Raw genomic sequence first — 12829 nt, forward strand, 5'->3', positions numbered from 1 at the left:
AACAGTTTTTCTAAATACTTTAGTCACCTATAATTTTTTAAAGTTGAAAATGGATTGGTCTACTGGTTTGTTACAAGCCAAAGTGGCAGATCTCAAAAATATATTGTGTGCCCATCACATATCATTCTTTTATTAAAGTGGGGCATCAGATGGAAACATTGTGTACCCTTCTACTATTATATTCAGATGCCATCAGAGTTTTCATAGTGTTCCACAGTGTTACAGCTAATATTGGTCACAGGCCCATATGGATATAAATGTGCGTATGCCTATCTGAAATATCTGCAATCAAAATCCTCTGGAAGTAGCAAGGCTGTGGTTCATATAACACTATGAGGAATATTACTGTGCCTTATAATACGAGCGCAGCTTCTGTATGGAGCTCACCAGTTCCATCATTGTTGGGTGGAGTGAGTTTTCTAATCGCACTGATAGATTTTGCTCTGATCACTCTAGTTGTCTCGCACGTGAAGGACTGTTGTGGTTCTAATTCAGAAGAAAATATCACATCGGCACAGAGTAGTGAATCAAGTGTTAGTTATGCTGAAAAGAGTGAGACATTGCAGAATATCATGTCTTCGTCTGCAGATGATAAGCAGGAGAAAGTAGTTGGCATTATGGCTGGTGATGGCTCGCCCACCTTTATCGCTAAACCAGCTTCTACTTCCGCAGCATAAAACGGAGTACATGGGTTCATAGCTCCATAGCACCTAATCCTTCCAATATGTATATAAATGTTAGTACTCACATAATATTTGGAATCTCTTTCTTTCTGTATTTCTCCTACGCTTTCTATCTATATCATATCTTCGAAGATCCATACTTTGATGTTGTAATTCGAATACAAAAGCGGAAATGGAAGAAATTAAGTTTATGAAAGGAGTGTTGTCCTCTGTATAGTTTTGTTATTTAATTCTTTCGGAGTAAGTGTTCACACTTACTCTATTCAAATAGAGTAAGTGTGAACACTTACTCCGAAAGAATTAAATAACAAAACTGTACATAGGACAACACTCCTTTCATAAACTTAATTTCTTCCATTTACGCTTTTGTATTCGAATTACAACATCAAAGTATGGATCTTCGAAGATATGATACAGATAGAAAGCGTAGGAGAAATACAAAAAGAAAGAGATTCCAAATATACGTGTTGGAAGGATTAGGTGCTATGGAGTTATGAACCCGTGTACTCCGTTTTATGCTGTGGAAGCAGAATCTGGTTTAGCGATAAAGGTGGGCGAGTCATTACCAACCATAATGACAACTACTTTCTCCTTCTTATCATCTACACACGAAGACATGATATTTTGCAATGTCTCAATCTTTTCAACATAACTAACACCTAATTCACTACTCTGTGCCGATGTGTTATTTTCTTCTGAATTAGAACCACAACAGTCCTTCACGTGCGAGACAACTAGAACGATCGGAGCAAAAGCTATCAGTGCGATTAGAAAACTCACTCCACCCAACAGTAATGGAACTGGTGAGCTCCATACAGAAGCTGCGCTCGTATTATAAGGCACGGTAATATTCCTCATAGTGTTATATGAACCACAACCTTGCTACTTCCAGAGGATTTTGATTGCAGATATTTCAGATAGGCATACGCACATTTATATCCATATGGGCCTACGACCAATATTAGCTGTAACACTGTGGAACACTATGAAAACTCTGATGGCATCTGAACATAATAGTAGAAGGGTACACAATGTTTCCATCCGATGCCCCACTTTAATAAAAGAATGATATGTGGTGGGCACACAATATATTTTTGAGATCTACCACTTTGGCTTGTCACAAATCAGTAGACCAATCCATTTTCAATTTTAAAAAATTATAGGTGACTAAAGTATTTAGAAAAACTGTTACCTCCATTTATTTTACTTTATCTCATGAAAGATACATGAGGTTGATCTCCACTTCAAAAATATATTTTTCATTTGTCCTACAAAGTTATCACAATCCTACATGTCAGATCTGGGATTCTATATATTAATTATTCCATTCATTGACACACAAACCCCCACCTATACATATATCACAGGAATATCTTTTTGGGATAAAATAAATTATATATAGTTGAAATTTAATTATTTCAATGATAATACCTATATATTCAATAAAATATAATATATATCATTATGAAATAAAATAAAATTTAAAAAAGTATTATAAAAAGTTGAGTAATAAAATAGAATTAAAGTAAAATGAATTATTATTATAATTTGGAATAATGGAGATATGTAGAATTTTCAATACTATTTTATTATTAGCAAGTGGTTGTGATTAGTTAGATTAAATCTTATTTTTATGAATTTGTTCAATTTCTTTAATAAATTTCTAATCTTATTTATGTACACATGATTTGGTGAATGAATCAAGTCCCGTGTAGAAACTCTTCAAGTTCAACTAGGTTTAATTGAGAGTTGCTCATTTCCTCCATATTCTATTTGTCTCTCTAAGCTTTATGTTGGTATTAGAGCATAAGGTCAAATCTCGGTGAGTTTGAACAAAGGGCAGCCGTTGTGCAAAGGATTTGACAGTCATGGGCATTGAATTGTGTTTTTAATTGCTGATAGGAGAAGCATTAGTGAAATTAGTGCATCTATCAATCTATAAGGAGGAGTCTGCATTGAGAAACATTCTCTACTGGCCGTAGCATGACCAAATTGGTGGATCTATGTGTGATCATGTTGTTGTGTTGAAATTTTGTGCTAGTGGAGGTGATTATAATGGTGTGATTCCACCGCAGCTTGTTGCAAGTCTAGCATGTCTGCACCTCATTCCCTCACCAACGGTTCATTGGTTGGTGTGAGTAGTGGTGAGGTGCGGTTGTGCAAAGTGAGCCATCTCTGTCACAACTAGCTAAGTTATTGTGGCAGACCTCTCACCTTTAGAATGCGTAGAAGTTATCTAAGTTGAACAATGAGATTCCATAGTTGTGTCAAATTGAATCAGATCGTTGTGAGAGAAGACGATTATTGTGTATGTCAAGACTAGGTAGCTACCTACAACACCACAATCATACAGGAGGACTATGTTTGAGACTATGAGCATTGAATTATTGAACTCTTGCATGTTTAAAGAAACAATAGTGAGGTTGGCACAAACCTGTTGAGATATTAATCTCATTGTCCACTAGGTGTCACAGTAAGTTTATATTTACTTCAGTTTAGTTGATTTTCACTCTAGTAATTTGTTGTTGATTGTTTTGCTATAATCTATTTAACCATTTTTAATACTAAGAAGAGAAATCTCTACTTCACGATTTCTCTTCAAAAATGTTTTTGGACTTACTTTTTTGAATATTGAGAAGAGAAATCTCTACTTCACCATTTCTCTTCAAAAACTATTTCTAGACTCACAAAGAAGAAGTCGTGGAGGAGAGACATAGTAGAAAGTTTAAAAGGAGCTTGGATTTCACATTTGTGAAGAAAAGGAAGTGCATTAGTTTTGACGAAAATTGAAGAGACCAAAACGTGGAGCAGAGGACTTCCTCTCCTTAGAATTACAAATCACTTAAATAAGATTACATTGGAAACATCAGTAATAAATGACTTGAGTGAAACTCAACTTAAACTGGAGTAAGTGAAACTGAACAAGGGAACTTGGAGGGATGGTTTTGACACCTAACAAGTGTTTGGGATTAGATTCTCCAACACTCCCCCTTAATTACAACCACATAAAATTCAATTAAGACACTTGTTGGTCTATCTCTCATCTAGGTTTACAATTTAAAAATTGACTTCAATTTTTCTTCTTCTCTTTTCCAGATTCTATAGCCTCTAAATTGTTTATTCTTTTTCTCTTTATTGTATCCTTCAAACCTTAGTTTCTTCATTTGATGGTGCAGACCCTCCATTCTTCCAAGTTGTCGAAGCATATCTTAGACTTCTTCAAAAACGTTGTATGTGGGTTGTTGCCACATATTATCTTCTGTAGTGCTCTTTTCATCATCAATCTGCTACAACATAATATTATAATAAAATAATATCTCTTCAAGACTCCAATACCTAAAAATTTCATTAATATATTCATCATGCATGTTGTGTTCAACATTCATTTATGTAGCTTCTATGCTGATCCGGATTTAAACAGGAACATAACAAATTATAGAGATAACCATAAACACAGAGATGCAGCAGAAATAATACTTCATATCATTAATGTAAAATACTGAAATATGCTTACAAACATAATTTGAAATAAACCAACTAGGGCGATGGTAGCTTATCTCTGAGAAGAGATGTGGCGGCTACATTCCTCTGAACTGTGTTACAATGAGGCTCGAAGGCCTATTTATTTTTGTGAAACAATGGAAAACCCTTAACATTCCAAAACCTAACCCTAGAAGATGAAACGGCAAACTGTGGGCCCCGTTTGGGTAAATTGGTACATCAACTTCCCGGGGTCGTAACATTGGCATATGTTCTCCGTTTGATGCGCACAATATCTCGTTAGAAAGATCTATCGAAGAACTACAACTTTGGGAAGAGCAACATCAATCCTTGGACCCATGTTGCTCCCACTTTTCCCAAAAACGTCGTTTAGTGCCTCAAAACGACTCTGGAAGTTCAGGACCTGGAAAACTGCTAAAAATAGTAAACTGGCGTACAATTAAGAAAACTGAAAGGTTGAAAGAAACAATGGTGGGGGTCCAAGTGGATTTGGCAGGTGGCCACCAATATCCACCTGGATCATTCCTCCCCCCTTAGGAAGCAACGGTCTCCATTGTGTTGAGTTCCTCCATGAGATGAGGAAACTTCTGTTGAACTTGGTCCTTGGTGAGCCACTTGCCCTGGTGAAGGAGTTGGCCTGCTTTCACAACTCGATACAATTGGATATTCTGCTAGCAAGTGTGCTTGATCTGTGTGTCCATGATTCGATCAGCTGCAACTTGTTCCATGCAATCTTGATTTAACTCTGTGGGTGTGAGTTGTTCTGCAATGTCGGATGTGTCTAGTAATGGTGGAAAGTATGGTCGAAGGCGGTCCACATTGAACACTGGGTGCAGGCCAAGGAATGGGGGAATGTTGAGTAGCTCAAATTCATTATCTGCCACAGCCTTAGTAATGGCGTAAGGACCATATCAGAGTGGTCTAAGTTTCTGATAAGCTTCAGTGAGGCATTCCTTTTGCAAATGCAACCAGACTTTGTCGCCCACCTGAAACTTGTGTGGCACCCGATGTTGATCATGTCGTTGCTTGTACTTGGCATTTGATTTCTCCAGAATTTGATGGACTTGCTGGATAATATGTTGGATGTTCTCAATGAATCTGTTTGCCTTATTTGTTTTGGAATGGACATGAGCTGAATCTGTGTGAGTAGCTACAAATGGCATGGCCATATCGATGGGACATAGTGGTTGGAATCCCAAGCCCACCTGAAAAGGGCTGTGGCCAGTCAAGCTGTGGAGAGTCCAGTTGTAGTTATGCTGAACATAGGGGAGGCTCTCGTCCCATGTGCATGGATGCTTTGAGTTGTACATGCGCATAATGTGTACAATCATCCTATTGACAACCTTTGTCTGGCCATCAGTTTGAGTATGGAAGGCTGTGGAATTAGTGAGTTTGGTGTCGAGCATCAACCAAAGACTGGACCAAAATGTACTGAGGAACCAACTGTGCCGATCTGAGATGATAGACCATGGAAAATTTTAGGGGCGAATGTTTTCCCTTTGGCAAAATTAAGGGGTTTTAAATTTTTAGTCGGCAAATATTTTTTATCATAGTACATTTTTACTAATCGACTCAAATATCCCACCTTATTTTAAGGGAGAGGGTAAAAAAGGTAAATTTAGCCCTTGAAATTAGGAGTTACAACCTTCCATTCTCCCTAATTTTCAAGAATAGGTTTTATTTAAGTGAATACTATGGGCCAAATACCATATTTATAAAAGAGGTATGGTAAATTAATAAAAATATAAATAAATGAGAGGTATGGTAAATAAATAAAACATTTTTTATATTTACTCCATAAGTCACCTTATATACATGCAAGGGTGTAAACAAATAAAAATATAAATAAAGTGGAGGTATGGTAAATAAATAAAACCTCTTTTTATACTTACTCAAAAGGTATGGTAAATAAATAAAAATATAAATAAACTAGACGTGTGGTAAATAAATAAAACCTCTTTTTATATTTAGTCCATAACCCTCTTTCTATTTATGAAGGCTCAAAAAAGAGGTTTTATTTAAGTGAATCCTATGGGCCAAATACCATATTTGTAAAAGAGGTATGGTAAATTAATAAAAAATATAAATAAACGAGAGGTATGGTAAACAAATAAAACATTTTTTTATATTTACTCCATAAGTCACCTTATATTTATGAACACTCAAAAAATGCGTTATATTTAGGTGAAACCTATGGGCAAAATACTATAGGCCAAATACCATGCGCTAGATTATTATTAATACCATGCAAAAAAACATTATTAACCCTAATATTAGTATTTATAAAAATAAAAATGGCACATGGTATTGACCCATGGTATTCACGTGGAATGTTGCCTATTTAAATGGGGGAATTAAACCAGCATAGATCCATCTTTACTCTGCATCTACTAAGCCCCAAGAGGTATCAAATATCGTGATATGCAAACTAGCATAGAGTGAAAAATATTTGATCCCTCTCGGGGCTTGGTGGATCAAGAGTAAAAATGGATGTTGTAATTTAATGTATGTTAAACATTTTAACTTGGTTAAAATAAAAAATAAAATAAAAATCAATTATTAATTTTATTAATTTTTATAAATTAATAATAGTAATTTTTAAGCTCCAGGTTTATGATAACCCATGGTAATACCATGGTATTCATCTGAGCATAGACTATTTAAAGGGGAAATTATATCATCTTAGATCCATCTTAATTCTAAGTCTACCAAGTGCTCAGAGGGATAAATAGATTTCATCGTGGTAAGAGTGGTAGATGTGGAGTTAAGATGGATATAGGTTGGTTTTTATGATAATGAAGATATTAAATAGGCTTAGGAAATTATATTGTAAAAACATCTTAAGATGAATGGTTAAAGCTACATTTAGTCACTTCACAAAATTTAGTAAAAAATACCAATATCTCCATTAATATTGGTTTTTATCTTTTTTGATTTAACAAAAAAAAATTCAAAACAATGAAACCTTATCACTCTTTCTGCATCACCCTCGCAGAAGAGTTCTCACCATTTTTCAAACATTCTCAATATGATATCTTCATGAAAAAGTTTTAGGTACTGATTTTGGATTAGTTGTTTGAAAAGTAAGTTGGTTTGTACAACCTTTCATCTTCTGTGCTATTCTTAGTTTTTCCTAATGATCTGTAGGGGTTGGAGCCACTGCACCATATTTTCCTAAAAGGTGAAGATTGTTCACCAAAAAGGAAATTAATCTACATGTTACAACGCTGTTAAAAAATGCAAGCCCTATGAGGGTAGTGAATTATGCTAATAAGCAATTTAGATTGGGAGAGACGTAATTAAATTTTATATTTAATTGAAGATTTCCAATTAAAAATAATAATAAATCTACATTTATATATTCATATATTGATTGGAAGGATTATCAGAATGGTCACTTCTTTCAATTAGATCCCCTTCAAGCCCTTGGGATACCTAATACTTTCTTAAATAATATAGTTGGGGCTTTCTACTTGTTGGCGTGTTGGGGTAAACAAACTTGATGTGTTTCTTTTATCTCGCAGTTGGAGTCTATGGAATAAGAAAGAACACTGATAACTTGAAAAAAGTGGTAGCTTGACAAAAGTTGTAGAGAAAAGATTAATCTCTCCTACCTTGACAGAACTCGTTGTCAATATCAACACTTACAAGAACTTTGTTGTGGAATATTATCAAAACTAATAGAAGAATATGAAAGAGTGTATTGTAAGAACCTTGACAAACACGGCCACTGAAACTTGGAACATTGTTTGTAGGAAAAGAAAATTATGTTTCTTTTTCCAAACTTGTATGTTAGTATATTACAGTTTAATGAATATGTTTTTTTATTATCATATATGGTTTCATACTTTAACGAAACATTCACCAAGACTTCACAATGTTTTATTATTCATTGAAAGATTTGCCAAGATCTTACAAGATTTTATAATTCAGTGAAAGATTCTCCATCACTGTACAAGATAATATAATCTGGTGAGAGATTTGCCAAAAATATTATATATACATATTATATTATTGATAAGATCGCCTCCCATTTTTCTATGTATCATGGGGATTAGCCAATTTATTATACATATAAATTTAGGGTGGTTCTTAGAACTTTCCCTGCTGTGGGATCCCAAAGTGTACCCACACTCGTTCAAAGAAGAGTTTAGCAGTGGCTTCTGTTGTGATGTTCTTCTTGTAGGCAGCCATAATGGCCATGTTCGAGAACCTGTCGATGACCACAAAAACACAGTCATTTCCATGCTTAGTGGAAGGAAGGTCTGACATGTAATCCATGGAGATGGATTCCCAAGGTCGACTAGGGGTAGGCAGTGGGGTATAGAGGCCTTGCATCTTGATGGTCGGTTTGGCAATGGCGTAGGCAGTGCATGATATGATGTACTTCTCGACATCCTATTGAAGATTCGGCCAATAGAAATACTTCTGCATTACTGCCAACATTTTCTCGAACCTGAAATGTCCAACAGCCCAACTGTAGTGTGCTTCCCAAATCATCTTGGCACGCTCGCTTGAAGGAACACAAAGGTGACCCAGGTGGAATAACAGGGCATCTTGGAGGTGAAAATCTGGAACATGCTGACCCTCCAAGAGTGTTTGTTAGGTGTGGCCGAATTCTAGTCCGTTTTTGTAGAGAATTGGCCAATCTTAAGTCTCGTGCCCACAAGGGTTGAGCATAGTGGTTAACGCCATGATCGATGGTCGGCTGAGCCAATCTGCAACATTATTGGTGCTACCCTTCTTATACTTGATAGTCAAATGGAACTGTTGTAGGTATGTGGACCACTTCTGATGGCGATCATTTTGCAATTTCCCTTGGGTCTGTATGAACTGCAAGGGTCGATGGTTTGTGTGGATGACTATTTCCTTCCCCAAAATGTAATGTTTCCATTGTCGGCAGGCCTGCACAATGGAATACATCTCTTTGTCCTAAGTGGGATACTTCCAGACTGTGTTTGAAAGTGTCTCACTGTGATATGCCACTGGATGCCCATGTTGAGTGAGGACTACCCCAATAGCATAGTCAAAGGCATCTATCTCGACCTCAAATTTTTGTTGCAAGTCTGGTAATGTGAGCACTGGTGTCGTGCAGAGGCGATCTTTCAACTCTGTGAATGCCTTCTGTTGAGATTTAGACCAAAAGAATTTTTCTTTTGCTCCTCCCTTGGTGACTTGACTGAAGGGCCAAGTGATATGAGAAAATCCCAACATGAACCTGCGATAGAAGTTGGCAAGACCTAGAACGCTGTGAAGCTCTGTCAAAGTGGTTAGAGATGGCCAATCTCGAATGACTTGGATCTTGGATGGATCCACATGTATCCCCTGTTCATCAATAATGTATCCCGGATACTGAACCTGTGTCATGCCAAAAGTGCATTTCTCCAAATTGGCACATAACTTGTGTTGCCACAGTGTTTGGACAACCTATCAGATATGGTGGAGGTCTTCTTCCCAACTCTAGCTAAAGATCAGGATGTCATCCAAGTATACCACTACAAATGAGTTGGTGAATGGCTGCGAGATGTCATCCATTAGCCTCATGAAGGTTTCAGGAGCATTCGTCAATCTGAAAGGCATAACCAACCATTCAAAAAGGCCCTCCTTGGCTTTGAAGGCAGTCTTCCACATATCAGAGGGTTCGATTGGTACTTGGTGATATCCTGACTTCAAATCAATCTTGCTAAAATATTTTTCCCCCTTCAGTTGGTCCAAGAGGTCATCAATCTGTGGGATCAGGTATCTATTACGGACAATGGTCTTGTTCAATGCCTGATAGTTAATACAAAGTCCCCAAGTCCCATCCTTCTTCTGTACCAACATGATCGGACTCCCACAGGGCGATGAACTTGGACGGATGTGACCTCTTTGTAGGAGCCCCTGAATCTGCCTCTTGATTTCATCATTCTCCAGAACAAAGCGCCGATAGATTGGTTCATTGGGTAGCGGCGCACCTGGGGTCAGATCGATGGAGTGATTGACCTGACAGTGTAGAGGAACCCCTGCGGGGGAGGTGAAGATATCTTCGTGCTCCTTCACGACCTTGTCCATCTATAGTTGTCGTGTGGAGGGGCCCTGTTTGGAGGTCGTGGCCACCATCTTCTTCACTCTTTGAGGGCGTATCATTAGGAAAACAAAATTCCCAGTTTTGGAAACGAGCTTACTACATTATTTTACAGTAATCAAAGAGATGGCGGTAGGTGGTGCTACCTCCGGTATCCAATACAACTTATTTCCCAAAGTAACAATAACAGCATGGGGCCTTGAGTCATACACAACATGTTGCTTCCACAAGTAAGGTTGTCCTAATAATACATCACAAACTTCAAGGGGAGCAATGTCACACAATACCTCATCCGTGAAGGGCTTGATGTTGTATGGAAGGTGACACTGCTGGCTCACGTGAAGATCTCGTCCTTGGTGAAGCCACCCGATGGTGTACAGTTGTGGATGTGTTATGGTCGGTAAGCCCAGCCACTTCATGACCTATGCCGAAAGGAGGTTCTTTTGGCTCCCTTTGTTGACAATGAACTGTAGCGGGGAGCCCTTTACCCACATCTGGGAGTGGAAGAGACGCTCCTCCTCCTTTGGATCTTTGGGTTCCTCCTTCTGGATCTTCATGGTGGAAATGGTGGCGTTGGGCTCCGCATCGATAATCTACTTCCTTTTTCATTCCCTTTGTCGGGTTCTGACTCAGAGTCGGAACATGCATCTGATTCTAAAACCTTTAGCTCAGCCACCAATGACTATTTGGCCCAACACTCACTTGTGTTGTGAGTGGAGCTCTTATGGAACTCACACCACTTTCTTGTGTCCTTTTTCGGCTTGACGGCACTGTTCTTTGCTTGCAACTTTGGCGGGTTTTCTTGGGCCGCCTCGCCATGGCTTTGTCCTTGGTTCTACAGTTTGGGGGCACCTTTCCCTTGCTTCGGATTCACAGATCCAAAGTCTTGCTTCTTCTGTTTACACTTTTTCTCAACCTTGACGGCATATCGATATGCTGTGTCAAGCGAGGGGATGTTTAGGAACTCTATTTCTTCCTGGATGTACTTGTGCAAGAAGCCGCGTTATTTGAGTATCAAATGCTGCTTGAAATCCTTGATACCCAACTTTGTGTGAAGGGTATGGAAAATATTGGTAAACTCTGGCACGTCTTGGTCCCTTCCCTGCCGCAGCGTGGTCCAATTTATGTATTGATCCTCATAGCTTTCAAGAGGGTAGTACTGCCCCTTGATGGCCTCTCGGAATGAATCCCACGTGGGTGCGTCTAAAAACAGTGAGCCTGTACTTTCATCCTTCTGCTCACGGTAGGTTTCCCACCAATCCTTGACGTGGGGGTTGCTTTGAGAAGAGCGAAAATAATCTTTTCTCAATTGGAAAAATCATGAACAGAAAAATAACCTTCTGGCAAATTTAACCATTTATCGACGGAATCTTCGTCTATCTGACCCTCGAATATGGGGATTTCAAAATTAACTTGTACCTTAAATGGTGTGGGATTTCCAGAGTACCTGTTGGAAGCCGATCTGTCACCCCTGGGTAGCCGCTGAAGGATCTGGGTGAAGTTGTCCATCATCGCGTTCCTTTGTTGCTGGAGGGCTTCTTCGAGCAAGATTTTGATAGGATCTCTTGCCCCGACATCTTTCTTTTCATCCGCCATGGGAGGCTGTCGGGCTTTGCGAGGCTGGTCTTGCAAAGGTTCGACCAGTTCAAGCCCTAACTCCTTATATGCTGACCTCGTTGGGGACATGCAAAGAAAAACAGAGAAAAAGCAGACCGCGCTGATACCACTAATCTGGATTTAAACAGGAACACAACAAATTACAGAGATAACCATAAACACAGAGATGCAGTGGAAATAATACTTCATTTCATTAATGTAAAATACTGCAATATGCTTACAAACAGAATTGGAAATAAACCAGCTAGGGGGATGGTAGCTTATCTTCGAGAAGAGATGTGGCGGCTACATGCCTCTGAACTGTGTTTCAATGAGGCTTGAAGACCTATTTATTGTTGCGAAACAATGGAAAACCTTTAACATTCCAAAACCTAACCCTAGAAGATGAAATGCCAAACTATGGGCCCCCTTTGGGTAAATTGGTACATCAACTTCTTGGGGTCATAACTTTGGCATACGATCTCCGTTTGACGTGCACAATATCTCGTTAGAAAGATCTATGGGTCCATGTTGCTCCCAGTTTTCCCAAAAAACGCCGTTTAGGGCCTTAAAACGGCTCCAGAAGTTCCAAGACCCGAAAAACTGCTAAAAATAGTAAACTGGGCTATAATTACGGAAACTGAAAAGTTGAAAGAAACAATGGTGGGGGTCCAAGTGGATTTGGCAGGTGGTCACCAATATCCACCTAGATCATATGCAAACCTCATCTAGACATGGTGTTGCAAGCCATGCTTCAAGGAAATTTAATAGTTCTTCAAAAGCATTCTATGTACCTACACACTGGAAATCAATATTAGAACTAAAAGTATTTGGAGAATCACATTGGTTCTGTTCCTTCTTCTCTGTAATGAGAGATTCCTTTTTTTGTTCTTCCTTCTTTGCTTCTGCCTTTGTCTCTCTTTTCTCTTTGTGGGATTCATTCTTTGCCTCTTCTTCTCTTTCTGTCTTTGTCTCTTCAAATTCT

At 38.4% G+C, this 12829-nt stretch overlaps 2 protein-coding genes across 2 annotated transcripts; one reads left to right on the forward strand and one right to left on the reverse strand.

Annotated features, from left to right (window-relative positions):
* Nucleotides 1-332: 332 nt before the first annotated feature.
* On the forward strand, nucleotides 333-677 carry LOC149147936 (protein GLUTAMINE DUMPER 4-like). The gene has a single exon (XM_089442014.1). It carries the CDS (start codon nucleotides 333-335, stop codon nucleotides 675-677), a length of 345 nt encoding a protein of 114 aa, XP_089298140.1.
* A 519-nt stretch (nucleotides 678-1196) lies between these two features.
* LOC149147937 (protein GLUTAMINE DUMPER 4-like) lies at nucleotides 1197-1541 on the reverse strand. Its single transcript, XM_089442015.1, has one exon. It carries the CDS (start codon nucleotides 1539-1541, stop codon nucleotides 1197-1199), a length of 345 nt encoding a protein of 114 aa, XP_089298141.1.
* Nucleotides 1542-12829: the final 11288 nt, after the last annotated feature.

This window comes from Pinus tabuliformis, chromosome 9 (assembly GCF_031772625.1).
Source record: "Pinus tabuliformis cultivar Carrire ecotype Pingquan chromosome 9, CPIR1, whole genome shotgun sequence".
NCBI classification, from domain to species: domain Eukaryota; kingdom Viridiplantae; phylum Streptophyta; class Pinopsida; order Pinales; family Pinaceae; genus Pinus; species Pinus tabuliformis.

Coding starts and splice junctions, on each gene's coding strand:
- LOC149147937 (XM_089442015.1), bottom strand. CDS start 1,541: ATGAGGAATATTACCGTGCCTTATAATACGAGCGCAGCTTCTGTATGG.
- LOC149147936 (XM_089442014.1), top strand. CDS start 333: ATGAGGAATATTACTGTGCCTTATAATACGAGCGCAGCTTCTGTATGG.